This window comes from Nyctereutes procyonoides, unplaced genomic scaffold, assembly GCF_905146905.1.
Source record: "Nyctereutes procyonoides isolate TBG_1078 unplaced genomic scaffold, NYPRO_anot_genome, whole genome shotgun sequence".
Lineage (NCBI taxonomy): Eukaryota > Metazoa > Chordata > Mammalia > Carnivora > Canidae > Nyctereutes > Nyctereutes procyonoides.
This window is the reverse complement of record NW_026575030.1, coordinates 19,031,735-19,049,898: the sequence shown is the minus strand read 5'-3', so window position 1 is coordinate 19,049,898 and position 18,164 is coordinate 19,031,735. Positions and strand designations below refer to the sequence as shown.

The window sequence follows — 18,164 nt, the reverse complement described above, 5'->3', positions numbered from 1 at the left end:
CTGCCTTCGGCCCAGTGTGTGATCCTGGAGTCCTGGGTTGAGTCCCACGTCGGGCTCCCTGCGTGGAGCCTGCTTCTCCTTCTGCCTCTCTGTGTCTCTGCCTCTCTTTCTCTCTCTCTGTGTGTCTCTCATGAATAAATAAATAAAATCTTTAAAAAAAAATATTGGCAATCAATACTAAGATCTCTAAGCCCTTTCTAGAGTGTTTATTACCCAAAGGGCTAATAAAGACATCATGGAAATTTTGACATTTAAAAAAATATTATTTGCCACCTGAATAGAAGGTCCATACTTAACTTTTATATTTCTCTAGTTATGATCTTGATTTCTTATAAAATGTCCCTCTCCCAATTCATAGGTTAGTATCTGTCATTTTCCTTTAGAATTCTGAGGAGTTCACAGAGAGGAGAACCAGAGAAGAGGAAGAAATGGTTGTCACGGAAGGTGATGGCACCGAAGGACTAGAGGAAGGGACGGTTGCCTAGGATTAGTGTGTGATTTCATAACTTTGTGCGAGGCCAGTTCCACCTGTAATATCACTGTAAATCATGCCACCAACAGGATAAACTGGCTTGATGACTTAGCTTACATTTATTTTGCTTATAATATATGTTACCAGTACTTTTCCTCCTTGTAGAGAGTAGCGCTGCATACCTGGCTTTGTTCTGCTGGGTCCAAAGACACATCCTTTCTGTCAGCTGTCCTAGCCTCGGCAGCACTGAGGAGCACCTTGGTGGCCATCGAGACGTGATTTCTGTGTCTGTTGCTTCTCATTGGAATGCTTGTTCCCTCTGTGTTAAGCAGATACTCTTTAAACCACAGTTCAAGTACTACCATACTTAGGTTCTTTCATATTTAGTATTCTTTCTTGCACATACTTCCATTTAGATTTACTATATTATTGTAGTCTTTGGATTGTAGCATGGCCTGATAGTTAAGAATACAAAGCCTGGAGTAAGACTGCCTGCATTTGAATCTGGCTCTACCACTTACTAAGCTATTTGGTGTTGAGCAAGTTCCTCAACCTTCCTGTGCCTCAGTTTCTCATCTCCAAAAAGGGTAAAATTAGAGTTATCTGTCTCAGAGAGTTAATATGAGAATATTGTGTTTTAGTATATTTTAAATGCTTTTCGTGGTTCTTAGCAAATGGTATATTCTAAGTAAATGTTAATGATGGTATCTCTTCAACAAATTATTAGCTCCTTGAAGACAGTTTTTGAAGGGAAAAAAACCCCTCATTTGATGTGCACTTACTATGTATCAAGTGCTAAGTTTTACTTATATTATCTCCAACTGTCACAACATGTTGCAAAGTTGGTATTACACCCAGTTTGCTCATGAGAAAAATGAGACTTAGGTTGTTACTTATCCAGGACAGTCAGGGATAAATTGTTTATATTCTCATCATCTGGAAAAGTGCTGTGACATTTATATCATTTAGTAAAAAGAACTTTTGAATGAATTGGGGCTACTAGCTTGATATTTTTGACTATTTTGATATTTACTCTTAGGGAAGATTTGTAGGCTTGTATTATTGGGTTATACCTGCCATCAGTGTCATCTACTAAGGATTTTTCAGCTGGCAAATTTTCTTTCTTTCTTTTTTTTTTTTTTTTTTTTGCAAATTTTCTATCACCAAGTCAGCCCTTCCCCCCTGTATAGCTGCAGTATATGTGTGGTTATGCTATATGCAATTCCATTGTCTTTCCAAGTCCGGTAATGGTGACCTCTGTTCTAATTCTCATACCTGTTTTCATGGTCATAGCTATGCCTTACCATTCAAAGTTCTCATCTTGCAACTCTGGAATGCTAATCTCTTAATTTCTTGCCTGAGACTCTAGTCTTTCCAGTTCTCATTTCACTTCTGCTTTTGCTCTTTTTTTTTTTTTTTTTAAGATCTTATTTTATTCATGAGAGACACACAGAGAGAGGTAGAGACATAGGCAGGGGGAGAAGCAGGCTCCATGCTTGACGTGTGACTCGATCGCAGGACTGGGGGATCACGACCTGAGCCAAAGGCAGATGGTCAACCACCGAGCCACCCAGGCGTCCCTGCTTCTGATCTTCAAGCCTAGCTAGCCTTCTAGTATTCCAGTCTATAAACTTCTGATATTTTAGATCCCTTTTAAACTCACTTCCCTTTCAGTGTGTGTTTTTTTTGGGGTGGTGGTGGTGGTGGCATTTTTAGAGGTAAAATTCACCTAATATGAAATTCATCATTTTAAAGTGTACAATTCAAGGTTTTCAGCATATTCACAGTATTGTGCAATCTTCACCACTGTAATTCCAGAGCATTTCTATTATCTTCAAGAGAAATCCTGTACCTGTTGGTAGTCACTCCAAATTTTCCTTGTCCTTTGTCCTCTGGCAACCACTAATCTATTTTCTGTCTATGGGATTTGCCTATTTTGAACATTTCATATAAACAGAATCATAATTTGGCCTTTTGTGACTGACTTCTTTCACTTAGCATGATGTTTTTAATATTTGTCTGCACATGTAACATGTTCCAGTATTTCCTTTTTATGGCTGAGTTATATGCCTTTGTATGGATATGCCACATTTTGTTTATCCATTCATCACTCAGTGGACATTTAGGTGGTTTCCACTTTTTGGCTAGTATGACTAATACTGCTGTGAACCCTTTCAGTCTACTCTTAATTTTATTCCATCATATTTTTCTCCTGAAGGCCTTCATTTCCCTTCCATAAGACCTACTCCACAGAATTTTCACTCTATTAATCTAACCGTCTATATTTTCTCTGTGTCATATCTGGGCTACAGAACTCTATAGGAGAAGTTACACAATTGTTTGGTGAAACCAACTGGTGGAGCTTCACATTTCTGGAATTCTTGATGTTAAACAAATTTTCCAAGACTTATTCAGGTTATCTTGTTATACTGTTAAACAGCTGCTATACTTCTCTGTTTTCTTATGATTTATCACTTTGTTCTTCTTTCTTAGTACATGACTTTGACTCTATCTTCCTTTTGGTGGGAACACTTTTATTTCTTACTCCTAACCTAGAAATTTAGAATCTGTCCTTTTCTTTTTTCACTTTTCCTCCCATTTGAGTGATAAAAGTATCGTATCCCTTTTCTTATGTAATTCCAAACTCTTAACTTCTCAGGACTTTGCTTTAGCCATCTTTTTCCTTTTCTTTCTCTACCACTTCTTTATTTTAAGTAGAAAGTGTTCAAGCTTCCCTGCAACAGAAACAAAACAAGACAGAAAACCAAAAGCAAACAAGAAAACTCTGACAAGAAAATGTAAATCTTTAGTAATTACCATGTGCCAGTAATGGTTTGCCCTAAGATCTTTATGTGCATTATTTTAATTCTTTTTTAGTAACTATATAGTTTGGTACCATTCTGATCATTTCAGAGAGAAGAAACTTAAGTTTACTAAGGTTGAAGTCATTCAGGATCATTTAGATGGTTAATATGGCAGCAGGATTTTTTTTCTTTTTTTAAGATTTTATTTATTCATGAGACACAGAGAGAGACAGAGGCAGAGAGACAGGCAGAGGGAGAATCAGGCTCCATGCAGGGAGCCCGATGCGAGATTTGATCCCAGGTCTCCAGGATCAGGACCTGGGCTGAAGGCGGTGCTAAAACCACTGAGCCACCGGGGCTGCCCTGGCAGCAGGATTTGAACCTAAGCTAACTAAGCCCACAAGCCTTTGTTTTTAACCGTAATGTACCAACCTCTCTGTTTTTATGGAACCTTTTAGTTTAATTTTAAAAAATTATTTAATTTGTTGTGTTGTGGAACCTTTTAATTGTTTTTTAATTATGTAATTTGTTGAATAAGTAATATTTCTTATGTGATATAAACTTCAAAGTGTGTACCCAGTGAAAAATTAATCATCCTCTAATCTCTTTCCTAGAGGAGAACACTGCTTTCTGTCTAGGATATAGCACTGTAACACTGATAACTGTATATTTGTTGATGACTTCTATATCTGTATCTACAGCACACTCCTCTTTTTTGTTTCAGACATCAGCTTTCACTTGTGTTTGATTAACTTTCCACTTGGCTAATATCACAGGCCCATTAAATTCAGGGCCACCTCACAGGCCTAACAGTGAAATAAAAAATCTTTGCTGGCCAGTTTAATGTATCTTTGTGTGAATTAGCAGATGTAGCTCATGGCAAGCAGAGCTCAGGCTGGATTTCAGCTCCTATTTTTACCCTTGGTGGGACGCAGTCTATATAACTGTACACGGGTACTTGACTGTAATTCTTGAATTTGTCTCCTAGTTTTTCTCCCTGCTTACTGCCTAATTCAGACTGTCATGGTTTTTGGTCTAATCTCCTTATCTTCTATTTCCTTGTCTTTACGTTTTATCATTTTACATCATCATTCTAAGATGGAACTCTGGTGAACTCGCCATTGTCTTCCCATTTTCTTTTATACAAAATGTGAACCTTTTAGCATTGTATACAAGGCTTGTCCTGATCTGGACTTGCATATATTTTCAACATCACACTTTTAATGCCCTACATTTTCATACTGCTTTAAGATACTTAGTGCCTCTGGTTTGCCCTGCCCACATAGCTGCTGGGCCTTAGCACATACTCTTCCTAGAGTAGAATCTTCCCATTACTCTTGTTTGATTGGCTAATTCTTGTTGGCCTTCAGGGCTTTTTTCAAGTGTTAACCTTTTCCAAGAATCCTTCCCTGATGTCCAAAGTCCTGGTTAGGTGTTCTTCCTTTGTTTGATCACGCATGGTTTTTTTGTCATGCATAGCAGTAGTGTTTGTGCTGCATAGAATTTATCTGCTTGTCTGCTGGTTAGAATAGAGCATCTGAGAGCAGACCTTATGTTTTTAATTTCTGTTCCTCTAGGTCCTAGGGTAACAGTTTTAAATTATACTTCTGAGATCCTTTAGATGTTTTCTAAAGGTTTTTTTTTTCTCTTTACCCCCTTTTTAGTGTCCCCTATTGTCCCTTCTGTATCCTTCTTTCTCACTTCTTTTTTAAAATATATGTATTCACCCAAGATTTTATTTGTTTAAAGAAAATGTTCGGGAAGCCCGGGTGGCTCAGTGGTTGAGCGCCTGTCTTTAGCCCAGGGTCTGATCCTGGAGTCATGGGATCGAGTTCCACATTGGGCTCACTGCATGGAGCCTGCTTCTCCCTCTGCCTGTGTCTCTGCCTCTCTATGTGTCTCTCATGAATAAATGAAGTCTTTAAAAAAATAAAAAATAATAATAAAAAAGAAAATATTCTGTTTGAATGAAAGGAGAAAAATAAGGTTGGAAAAAAGAAAGAGAGGGAGGAAAAGAATTACAGAGTAAGAAAAATGAAAGTCTCAATTTTATGATTAGCACAATGCCTAAAACAGTAGGCATTGGAGAAATATGGTTGGTTAATCAATTCAGGTGTTTGTGTTGGTTGACTGACACTGAAATGCCTAGCATCACTAATCGAACACACCAATTTGCTCCCTTTTCCTCCAACATACCACAGGTTTTGTTTTTAATTCATGTATTTTTTAGCATACTGCTTGTTCTGCTTGAAGTTCCCTGTTTTTCCTTCTGAGAGGGGCTTAATAAATTTTTATGGAGTTAATTTATGGGATCAAATTTGACTTAATAAAATGATTTATTGTTGTTACCATATAGCCTCTGGATTCCAAAGGGTCAACTTTTTTTCGGTACAAGCCTCCTATGAATTTACTTTGTAAGTCAGAGTTAAAAAGAACAATTTTCAGTTAGTCTTTTTCGGCCTTATTGATGAACCATTATTTATCTTATCTAGGCTAACTCATAGCTATTGCTAACACTTGTTCAACTAATTTGTATAATTATTTTCAATCTGGTGTAATGATTTTCTTTTTCAGCTTGTGAAACTTTGTATTGCAATGATTGATACCGGAAAGGCCTTCTGTGTTGCAAATAAACAGTTTATGAATGGGATTCGAGACCTGGCACAGTATTCTAGTAATGATGCTGTAGTTGAGGTTAGTATTTCTAAAATTATTAATATGATAAGTTTAACAAACTATTAAAGAACTATGCATCCATCTACCTTATTAGTAGTTGTAATGGTCCTTAAATTTGCAAATAAAAAAGCTATGACCTATTGGTGTTGTATAATCCTGTTTTCTAGCATAGTAGAAATTGATGGTTGATTTGCATTGTGAATATAAGTTTACTTCTGCTAAGTGAGCTGAATCATCTACAAGAGGACATGAGGAGGGAGAGAAGGATTATACTTATTAGTAGGAGCTTTTAGGGCAAGCAGAGAGCATTTGAATCTTAATAGTATCTAACTTTATGTATGGGGCTGCCTAGGAAAGTTCTTGTCAGGTAGCTATGCTGGGTTAACTTAGACCCTTTGTTATATTATGTGGTATTATGATATTTCTTCCATGAGGGAATAATATCTGGTTAGGTAATGGATGTACTTTGATGTTTCTTTGATTCACAGATTCCTAAGTGGGCACTGATATACTCAGTTTTACCTTTAGGTTTATATGTACCATTATTATTTGTTAGCCTACTCCTATTGATATGACAATACTAATTCTTTGACTATTCTAGGGTTTTATGTTACCTACCACATGTACACTTATCCTCTTTGTAGAGCATGACCATGAAGCAATGCCATGAAATCATCCTCGGAAGTAAACGTTATTATTGTTTGCATTGTAACTTGATCTTTCTGTTAGAAATGCTGAAGTAACATTTTTGTGACCTATTTTAGTGACTCTTTAATGACCTGTTTTTCTTTTGGTTTCTTTCTCTTAGACAAGTTTGACCAAGTTTTCTGACAGTCTTCAAGAAATGATAAATTTTCACACAGTAAGTGTCAATAAGTAGGTGTTACTATGACCATGTAAATATTTAGTACTTTAGTTGAGTGGCAGCATTTTATAAAATTACTTAAGTTGTAATTCAGTTACTTTGATTTGCCAGCTTTTTAGTTGGGGAATTAAAATGTGTGTATGTGTGTGTATGAGAGAAAGAGATATTTTATTTCTCTTTCTAATATAGTGAAATTAGTATCAATGAAGTATATATACCCATAAAAATTAATTCTTGGTTTTAGTTGTATCTTTGTATTTTTTTTAAAGGTCTATTTATTTATTCATGAGAGACACAGAGAGAGAGAGAGAGAGAGAGAGAGAGAGAAAAGTGGAGACATAGGTAAAGGGAGAAGCAGGCTCCTTGCAGGGAGCCCAATGTGGGACTCCAGGTTCACGCGCTGGGCTGAAGGCAGCAGCCCAACCGCTGAGCCACCCAGGCGTCCCAATCTTTGTGGGTTTTTAAGGAATTCTTTTGAGAATGAAGAAGTAAAGCCATTATTCTAAATTTAGCTATTTCTTTTAAGATACTTACAAATTGGGCAGCCCTGGTGGTGCAGCGGTTTGGTGCCGCCTGCAGCCTGGGGTGCGATCCTGGAGACCCGGGATCGAGTCCCACATCAGGCTCCCTGCATGGAGCCTGCTTCTCCCTCTGCTTGTGTCTCTGCCTCTCTCTCTGTATGTCTATGAATAAATAAATAAAATCTTAAAAAAAAAAGATACACGAATTTATCCCCTTTGTCTAATCAGTTGCAGTATTAAAGACTGCTGTATTCTTTGAGCTATTTATATGTGCATTTAAGATTTGAGGGCTTTTATCCTTTAAGAATGAGGGATGTATACTACCTTTAAAATGTCAGTAAATTTCTTTATAAATTGTGTAATAAAAGTTTACTAAAAATGTGATAGCTTGTAAGTTATATACTCTTTAAAAATTTTTTTATTGAGGTATAATTGACATCATAATAGTTTCATGTATACAGTGATTCTATGTAAGGATTCTACATTTGCATATTTGCAAAATGATCACTACATTAAATTCCATTTAACATGTGTCACCATATATAGCCATTCATTTTTTTTCTCGTGATGGAAACTTTCAAGACCCACTCTTTTACCTACTTTAACATATGCAGTACAGTATTTTTTTTTTTTAAGATTTTGTTTATTCATTTATTTGATTGAGAGAGAGCAGGGAAAGGAGCAGAAGGAGAGGGACAAGCAGACTCTACACTGAGCTCAGAACCAGATGGGAGATCACGACCTGAGCTGAAATCAAAAGTTGGCTACTTATCTGACTAAGCCATCCAGGCACCCCTGCGTTACAGTATTATTATTATTATTTTTTAAATTTTTATTTATTTATGATAGTCACACACAGAGAGAGAGAGAGGCAGAGACACAGGCAGAGGGAGAAGCAGGCTCCATGCGCCGGGAGCCTGATGTGGGATTCGATCCCGGGTCTCCAGGATCGCGCCCTGGGCCAAAGGCAGGCGCCAAACCGCTGCGCCACCCAGGGTTCCCGCGTTACAGTATTATTAACTATAGTCCTCATGCTGTATATTATGTTCCCACAACATATTCATTTTATAACTAGAAATTTACACCTTTTGACCCCTACCTCTGCCTCAGGCAGCCACTAGACCCATCTGTTCTCTGTATCCTTAAGCTTATTTTTTGTCATTATTTTTAAAATTTTACATCTGAGTGGAGTTGTACAGTATTTATCCTTTTCTGTTTGATATATTTCACTTATCATAATGCCTGCAGGGTCCATCCATCTTGCTGCAAATGGCAGGAGTTCATTATTTTTTTTTATAACTGAATAGTATTCCATCACATGTGTATGTGTACATATACATACATTTATCTATCTATCTTTGTATCTGTATCTTCTTTATTCATTCATCCATTTATGGACATTTAGGTTGTTTCTATGTCCTGGCTATTGTAAATAGCGCTGCTGTGAACATGGGGGTGGAGATACCTTCTCAAGTTAGTGTTTTCACTTTCTTCCGATAATACTCAGAAGTGGAATTGCTGGATTATAGTGGTTTTAAGTTTAATTTTTTGAGGAACCTCCATACTGTTTTCCATAATGGCTACACCAATTTGCATTGTTACCAACAGAGTGCACAAGGTTTCCCTTTTCTCTGTTTCCTCACCAATATTTGTTATTTCTTATCTTTTTGACAATAGCCATTCTAACAGGTGTGAGAGGATGTTTAATTGCATTTTGATTTACATTTCCCTGATGATCAGTGATGTGGAACATCTTTTCATGTATCAGGCATCTGCATTTTTTTTTTTTTTTTGGAAACATGTCTATTCAGATCTGCCCATCTTTTAATCAGTTTTTTTTTTTTTTGGCTATTGAGTTGTATTTTTTTGTTTTGTTTTGCTTTTGATGTTAACCCCATATCAGGTATATGATTTGCAAATATTTTCTGCCATTCTGTAAGTTGCTTTTTCATTTTGTTGCTGGGTTCCTTTGTAGTGTGGAAACTTTTTAGTTTGATGTAGTTCTCATTTGTTTATTTTTGCTTTTGTTGCCTTTGTTTTGGTGTTAAATCCAAAAAAAATCATTGTAAAGACTTATGTTAAGGAACTTACTGCCTATGTTTTCTACTAAAAGTTTTATGGGTCTTCTAAAAGTTTTATGGTCTTACATATAAGTCTTTAGTCCAGTTTGAGTTAATTTTTGTGTTACATGCTTTTTAAAATTTTTAAAAAAGATTTTACTTATTTATTCATGAGAGACATGGAAAGAGAGGCAAAGACATAGGCAGAGAGAGAAGCAGGCTCCTCGCAGGAAGCCCAGTATGGGACTCGATCCCAGGACCCCAGATCATGCCCTCAGCTGACGGCAAGTGTTCAACCGCTGAGCCACCCGGGTGTCCCGTGTCACATGCTTCTTATAATTTTTAAAAAAGCTTAAAATATATGGCTGTCATATAATTAATTATTTGGTGTTTTAAAAATTTATTAGCAGCTGTTAGAACAAGAATATCAACGCTTAATATTTATAAAATTTGCTGATTTTTGGTTCTTAGTTTATTTGATTTTCTTTTTTTTGTTTTTTAGTCAACAAATTAAGGATAAAATTATCTGATAATATGTACTTTAACTGTACTTCAAATTTTATCTATACAAAAATTAGCATGTACAAATAAATGCTTCAGTTCCTGATTTCAGTTCTTTTGAATATTCCAGGTGTGGAATTACTGGTTCATATGGTACTTCTATACTAATTCCTTTTTGAGGAACCACTAAGCTATTTTTCACAGAACCTGTGTCATTTTACATTCTACCAACAATGTATGAATGTTCCAGTTTTTCACATCCTTATCAACATTTATTATTTCCATATTTTTGGTCATAGCTGTCTGTCGATCCTAGTAGGTGTGAAGTAGCGTCTCACTGTGGTTTTGATTTGCGTTTCTCTGATGCTTAATGCAGTTGAGCATGTTTTCATATGTTTATTGGCTATTTGTGTATCTCTTGTCATTGTTATCGTTGTTGACCATTCAACTCTTTTGCCCATTTTTAAATTGGAATTTTAAAAATTGAATTCTTTGTATTTTGTATATTCAACTCTTATCAGATAAATGATACATAAATATTTTCTCCCATTCTAGGAGTTGTCTTTTCACTTTTTTGATAAAGTCCTTTGATACACAAAAGTAAATTACAAAAGTAAATTTTGATGAAATTCAATTTATCTATTTTTTTTCTTCTGTTACTTCTGCTTTTGGGGTCATATCCAAAATCCAGCGGTGCCTGGGTGGCTCAGTATTTAGGTGTCTGCCTTCGGCTCAGGTCATGATCCGCGGATTCTGGGATTGAACCTCACATTGGGCTCCGTGCTCATTGGGGAGTCTACTCTGCTTCTCCTTCTTCCTCTGCCTGCTACTCTCCCTGCTTGTGATCGTTCTTACTCTCTGTCAAATAAATGAAATCTAAAAAAAAAAAAAAAAAAAAAAAAATCCATCGCCAAATCCCAGATCATGAAGATTTATTTATATATTTTCTTCAGAGTTTTATGGTTTTAGCTCTAATCTTTTGCACCAGTTTGTTTTTTTGATGACTTCTTAATCTCTTTTTACCTTCTAGTGGATTTAGATACCAGCATATAGTCTGATTTCTTTTTAAATCAAGTGATCGTTTGTATTTAAACTTCTTTAAAAATTTAATATAGTGAGAATTAATTTGGGGTGATAAAAGCTATTGATTTGAAATTAACATGAAAGGTTAAATGTTCTGTCCACAATATGGTGTCTTTTGTTTTTTTTTTTTAATAAATTAATTTTTATTGGTGTTCAATTTACCAACATACAGAATAACACCCAGTGCTCATCCCGTCAAGTGTCCCCTCAGTGCCCGTCACCCATTCACGCCCACCCCCCGCCCATATGGTGTCTTTTGAAATAGTTTTGTTTCTGATATTTTCTTTAAATCAGTGTAAGTGTTAGGGTGCCTGGGTGCTTAGTGAGTTCAGTGTCTGCCTTAGGCTCAGGTCCTAGGATCTCAGGGTCCCAGGATCAAGCCTCACATTGGGCTCCATGCTCAGCAGAGAGTCTGCTTCTCCCTCTCTATATGCTCCTCTCCCTGCTCATGTTCTCTCTCTCTCTCAAATAAACAAATAAAATCTTAAAATCAATGTTAAGTCTTAAATTATTGCTTTACATAAGAATACCTTACTCTTTGTTATAGTTTTATATGTGAAAAGTTAATGGTTACGGTAAACACTTGGTAAATAAATTGTTTAAATGTGTATTACATTGAAGCTTTTTTTTTGTCAAGAAATCTTCAAAGTCTTTTAATCACTTTCATTTTTCAGTTTTCTGTTTCATATAAAGGGAATAACAAAATTTGCCCTGACTAGATGTAAGGGTGTTATGAGGAACACAGTATGTGAAAGTCGACTCTGGAGAGGGATACTCCTTTCTTTACTGTGTCAGTTGGCATAGATTCAGGAAAACAGAAACCACTTAGGATATTTCTGGGAGATTTTAATGCAGTGAATTGGTTACAAAAGTGTTGGAAGGGCTGGAGGAATAAAAAGTAGTTAAGATGATGCCACCTAGAGATAAGTAAATATGGGAAGTAGTTAATGCCCCTGGGGCTGGAGAAACAAGGGGGAAAGTGGTGTTGGCCAGAGCTGCTAAGGATTGCACGGTTGAGAATACGGTCACTGCTACCTGGCCAGGGGGCTGGGAGCTTGCCTTCTTGTGGCTGCCTGCAGAGCCAAAGGAGCCCACAGTCCATTGAAGCTGCCCAGATAGGTCACCAGTGCTGCTCAAAGTTGGTGTGGCCCACAGCTGGTTGCTGATGGCTGTGTCGGAACGGAAACAGAAAAGCCAGTGGCCTCCTCTGTGCCCTGCTCTTGGTCTAACATTGGCTTCCACTGGCAGAACCTAACCTCTTTGTACGCAAGGAGGCCTAGGAAATATCCTTCACAGGTTTCCAGCACCCAGCCCATGGGAGGGTGATGCAGCGGTGAAAACCAGCAATTAACCAGCACACCAGCCATAAAGGCTATAATTTGAAAATATTTTTGGCGGGCATGAGCATTCTGTGTCTTTTCCAGACAAATCTAGTTTTCACCTTCACAGGACGTAACAGGAAGGATCTGGAGGTGGGTGGGAGGGTCATGGCAGGGTAGGGGGATGGCTGTTTTCCAATCTTGGCTTTAATACTAAGAACCGGTTGCACTGAGGAAAAAAATATTTTTTTTGGCAGGCAAATTATTGTGCAACTTAATGATTTTTATACTTAAAACTTCTTGTATGACTTTTCTTCTTTCCTTTCCTCCATATCCAACATATTAGCAGAATACGCCCTAACAATGGTCTCCCTGCCACCTCCAAGTCTGAACTACTACCATCTCTTGTTGAGGCTTATATCATAGCTTCCCGGCTTGTGTTTCTGCTTCTTTTCTTACCCTTCTATAAGGAGCTCTGTATACAGCAGCCGGGGAAGAACTCTTGTTTTATTTTGTCTTACTTATTTGGGAGAGAGCATGATTGCGGGGGAGGGTGGCTAGGGACAGAGGGAAAGAAAAAATCTAAGCAGGCTTCACGTTCCACACGGAGCCCAGTGCAGGGCTCGATCTCACAACCCTGAGACCATGATCCCAGTCAAAATCAAGAGTCAGTTGCTTAACCAACTGAGCTGCCCAGGCACCCTGCCAGGAAGAACTTTAAAAATAAAAATTAATTTATAGTATTCCACTGTTCTAGCTTCCCATCACTCTCAGAGTAAAATCCTAACCGTGGTCTACCAAGCTCTGTGATCAGACTTTTGCTGCTAACTCCCTGATCTCATCTCTGCTCTCTTAGCTCTAGCTACTTGGACTCTTTGTTGTTCGTTAACACATCAGAGTAGTTTTCATCTTAGGACCTTTGCACTTGCTGTCTGTTCTGTGCAGAATATTCTTCCTTCATGTCTATGTGTGGCTATTTTCCTTACAATATTTCTTCTCTTCCTACGGATCTCCTTTACTTTATTTAGGTCACAACCTCTCAGAGAAACCTTCCTTGGCCATGCTGTGGTCACTTTATGTCGTTTTACCCTGCCTTACACACACACACACACACACACACACACACACACACACACACACACACACGTGAGGACACACACGCACACACAGATGATGTACAAATGTGTGGTTTGCTTCTTAAATGTATGTATGTACTTCATTTATTGTGTCCTCTAAGTTTCATGACTGCAGGCACTTTGTGGTATTAATTTCTGCTACTACCACCTAGAACATTCTTTGTAGAAAGTACGGGATGCCTGGTAGCTCACTGGTTGAGCGTCTGCCTTTGGCTCAGGTCCTGATCCCCTGGTCCCGGGATCGAGTCCCACATCGGGCTCCCTGTAGGGAACCTGCCTCTCCCTCTGCCTGTGTCTCTGCCTCTCTCTGGGTCTCTCATGAATAAATAAATAAAATCTTCAAAAAAAAAAAAAAAGAGAAAGTAGTTACTCAGGGCAGAGTTGAGGAGACTGAGGTTATGAACTTAGTAAAACTCTTTTATTTTTTTTTTATTTTTTTAAAAGATTTTATTATTCATGAGAGATACAGAGAGAGAGAGAGAGAGAGAGAGAGAGAGAGAGAGAGAGAGAGAAGCAGAGACACAGGCAGAGGGAGAAGCAGGCTCCATGCAGGGAGCCCAACGTGGGACTCGATCCCGGGACTCAAGGATCACGCCCTGGGTTGAAGGCAGATGCTAAACCGCTGAGCCACCCAGGGATCCCTGAAAACTCTTTTAAGTGTTTTTAAAAAAATCATTACATGAATAAAAATTTGTTGAATCAGTGACAGCACACACTAGGAAGATAATTAATGCGATGTTTAAAAATTTTTTCTTTTATTATTTCTGGCACTTGAAAAACTTCAGAATCTCTGTTTTGACTGTAAAATTTATGTTGCTTTAAAAATAATTTGCAAAAGGGGAGCCTGGGTGGCTCGGTCAGTTAGGCATCTGCCTTCAGCTCAGGTAGTGATCTTGGGGTCCTAAGATCGAGTTCCATATTGGGCTCCCTGCTCTGCGGGGAGCCTGCTTCTTCCTCTCCCTCTGCCTGCCACTCAGTCTGCTTGTGCTCTGTCAAATAAAATCTTAAAAAAAAAAAAAGTTTGCAAACCAACAGGAGATTACTTTGCGTGTCTGCTTAGAGGTCTTAAGGCAATAGGTTAGTGAGCTTGTGTGTGTTTATATGTATACTATATATGTATATATAGAAAACTCTTTGATACTACACTCAGATGTTCAGTGCCTTTCTCATTTTATTTGCATATTTTCCAGAAATTTTCCTACTATTCGATACAAGTATGAAATTGTAAGCCTTTTCTGTTTACTTTAATTTCCTTTCCTTTTATAAAGTTGTTACGCGGTCTGCTCTATCTGGCCTTTTTATTTCTTGTTAACAAGTACTTTTATCTTTTCCCAGGAGGAGTGACTTGTATGTACTTGTGTCAGAGTTCTTATATTTGAGGCAAAGATTCTTCATCATAATAGTGCATACTTCACTTTAACTAGAATATGGACAAGGATGACACATCTCTTTTTTACTATAATATCCCTAGTACTTGCATAATTCTTATCATAGGGAAGTCATTCAGTTTTTCTGAGCTTTATGTTCCTCCTCTATAAAATGAATGGACTTTACTAGATGACTTTTAGTTATAAACATTCTAAGATTATAAAGCATTATTTATTATAAGATTTAAATATGATCTCAGAACCATTTGGTAAAGTGTGGGAAAAGCCTAAGTACATGAAATGCTTTACTATAGTAGCATTCTCTACAATGAATTTTAATTGCATAGCATTATAGGGTGAGGAAGTTTTATAGGATAAGACAAACTGCTTCCCTAAAATGTAATAAACACTGGAATCTGCGTACATTCCAAAGCAGACTTTGTAACGCTTAAGTTTTGGTGTATCACTTTGTGTCAGGATAAAAAGCTGGGTATTGTATGGATGTCATTTATGAATAGCATTATGAGTTTAAATAAATGTTTGAAATAATAGAGCCATTTGGGTTTTTAGCCAAGTAAGATTAAACATAGATTGGAATTAGATTATCTGGTCATTTAAACAATTATTTGGATTCTTTTGTGGTTTATTTCTTCTGTAAAAATGGATATTGGTGTTCCTTATAGAATGAGAATTTCCTAGGGTTGCTCTTTAACTCACGTCTTTATAAGATACCAACTCATGACTTTTCCAGAGCAGGTCATGTGTGTTACATTCTATTATGTACTGGAGTTAGCTTGAATACTAACTTGTTTTTCTGGAACATAGAGATTTCTGTAATTTTACTGATGACTCTCTTGGTTCTAATTTGCTATTGATGTAAGGAACTTGAATATCTATTTTACTATTTGCTGAATGAAGCTTTCAGGTTGAATTGCTGCATAAATTCTATAAAATGTGTAATCCCTTTGCTTTTTTTTTTTTTATAAGTTTGGGTTTCCATATTATAATTCACTCTCATTCACTCAATAGATGATTTCATGAAACTGTCATGTCCTATCTGGGTGTTGATGAAAAATGTTTAGATTTTTATTTTTATTTTATTTTTTTTAATTTTTATTTATTTATGATAGTCACAGAGAGAGAGAGAGAGAGAGAGAGAGAGAGAGAGAGAGGCAGAGACATAGGTAGAGGGAGAAGCAGGCTCCATGCACCGGGAGCCCGATGTGGGATTCGATCCCGGATCTCCAGGACCGCGCCTTGGGCCAAAGGCAGGCGCCAAACCGCTGTGCCACCCAGGGATCCCTGTTTAGATTTTTAAAATTAAATTATGTTAAAATACTAACATATTTAATATGTCACTCCCTGAGCGGAAGGCAGAAGTTCAACTGCTGAGCCACCCAGCCATCTCTGTAACTAGTTTCTTAATCTGATATTGTTGTGACTAATCTCATAAAATAACTTTGATTCTTATTTTGTGTTTAACAGAAGTTTAGAGTACAAATATTTTTCTGTGTGTTATGTGTTGAAGTCCTGTATGGGTTGCTTCTACCATTGATTCATTTAGTAACTTTGATATAAAAAGATAGGTCAAAGAGGAGAATTTGGACCATTGTGTTTGTATTCTGAATGTAATGACTTTTTAGCACTATTTATTGAAAAGTTGGTTCATTATGGCGGGTAAACAACAATCAGTAAAATAGCTACTTAAGTATGAAAATGAAACAATATATGTTTTAAGATTCAGAAACTGATATGTGTGTGTATATTTTTCTATATTCTTAAAATGTTTAAAAATATGTTGAAAGATAATAAAATGAAACCTTTAATAAATAAAATAGGAAATATGAATTCATTTTAGTTAATGCAATAAATGTTACCCTCAAAGTGTTTTTAAGTCTGCAAATGCCCACAATCCCATCTAAGTGATTATGTGCATTTATTTGTTTCAAGTTTTTATTTAAATTCCAGTTAGTTAACATATAGTGTAATATTAGTTTCAGGAGTGGAATTTAGTGATTCATCACTTGTATATAACACCCAGTGCTCATCATAAAGATTATGTGTTCTTAATTTCATCTTGAGAAATAAATGTTTTTTAATAATTAAAAATAAATCAGTGAAATTTCATCAGGAGTCAGAGTTTGGCTAATTAACATAAAAATCCAATAATAATAAAGATCAAGAAGTAACTGCAATAAATAATTGTGTTCTAATAGAAATACCTCATAACAAATGATGATATGAAAAAACAGTCATACAGGGATCCCTGGGTGGCGCAGCAGTGTGGCGCCTGCCTTTGGCCCGGGTCGCGATCCTGGAGACCCGGGATCGAGTCCCATGTCGGGCTCCTTACATGGAGCCTGCTTCTCCCTCTGCCTGTGTCTCTGCCTCTCTCTCTCTCCGTGTGTAACTATCATGAATAAATAAATAAAATCTTAAAAAAAAAAGTCATACATACCTTCTTAGTGGGAAAAATGTGAAAAAGAACTAATAGCAAACATTTGTGAAAATAAAAGCCAAAGAAAGATGAAATATTTTAACAGTGGGTACAAATCAAAGAAGTGATGACAAACTGTGACTAAAATAGTTTTGGATGATTCAAATGGTAACCCAGGGGGAAAGTTATGTAATTTTGTTAAAAAGTAATTACTGCATTTAAATACTTTACAGAGCAAATCAGAGAAATAATATTAAAATCGATTTTTAGCAAAAAAATGTAATTTTAGCAGTTGGTAATTTCTGAATGATTGTACCAAATAGTTTACAACTTATTGACTCACTATGAAAACTTATAAACACTAGGGCACCTGGGTGGCTTAGTCAGTTTAAGTGTCTGATTCTTGATTTCAGCGAGGTCATGAGCTCAGGGTTGTGAGATTAAGCTCGGTGTTGGGCTCTGTGCTGACTGTGGAACCTGTTAAAATTCTCTCTCTTCCTCTCACTCTTCTTGTCCCTTTCCCCTCCCTCTCTTAAAAAAAAAAAACGGCCTCCCAGGATCCCTGGGTGGCACAGCGGTTTGGCGCCTACCTTTGGCCCAGGGCGCGATCCTGGAGACCCGGGATCGAATCCCACGTCGGGCTCCCGGTGCATGGAGCCTGCTTCTCCCTCTGCCTATGTCTCTGCCCCTCTCTCTCTCTCTCTCTCTCTCTCTCTCTCTCTCTCTCTCTGTGACTATCATAAATAAATAAAAATTAAAAAAAAAAACGGCCTCCCAAAACCATTATAAACACTAATATCTTATGTGTGACTGTTAACATCTTATTTATCTCTGGCTGTTTAACAAATACCCCAAAATGTAGTGACTTAAACCAATACTGTCATGTGTTTGAGTAGGCCTTGGAGGGTAGGGGGGCAGCTTGT

General features: G+C 37.1%; 1 protein-coding gene across 1 annotated transcript in view; it reads left to right on the top strand.

Moving 5' to 3' along the window:
* ACAP2 (ArfGAP with coiled-coil, ankyrin repeat and PH domains 2) overlaps positions 1–18,164 on the top strand; it is a 131,038-nt gene that overhangs the window by 45,458 nt on the left and 67,416 nt on the right. Inside the window, exons 3-4 of the mRNA XM_055316557.1 lie at positions 5,851–5,970; positions 6,761–6,814. Coding sequence (XP_055172532.1) covers positions 5,851–5,970; positions 6,761–6,814 — 174 coding nt within the window. The remainder of the gene's footprint in view (positions 1–5,850; positions 5,971–6,760; positions 6,815–18,164) is intronic.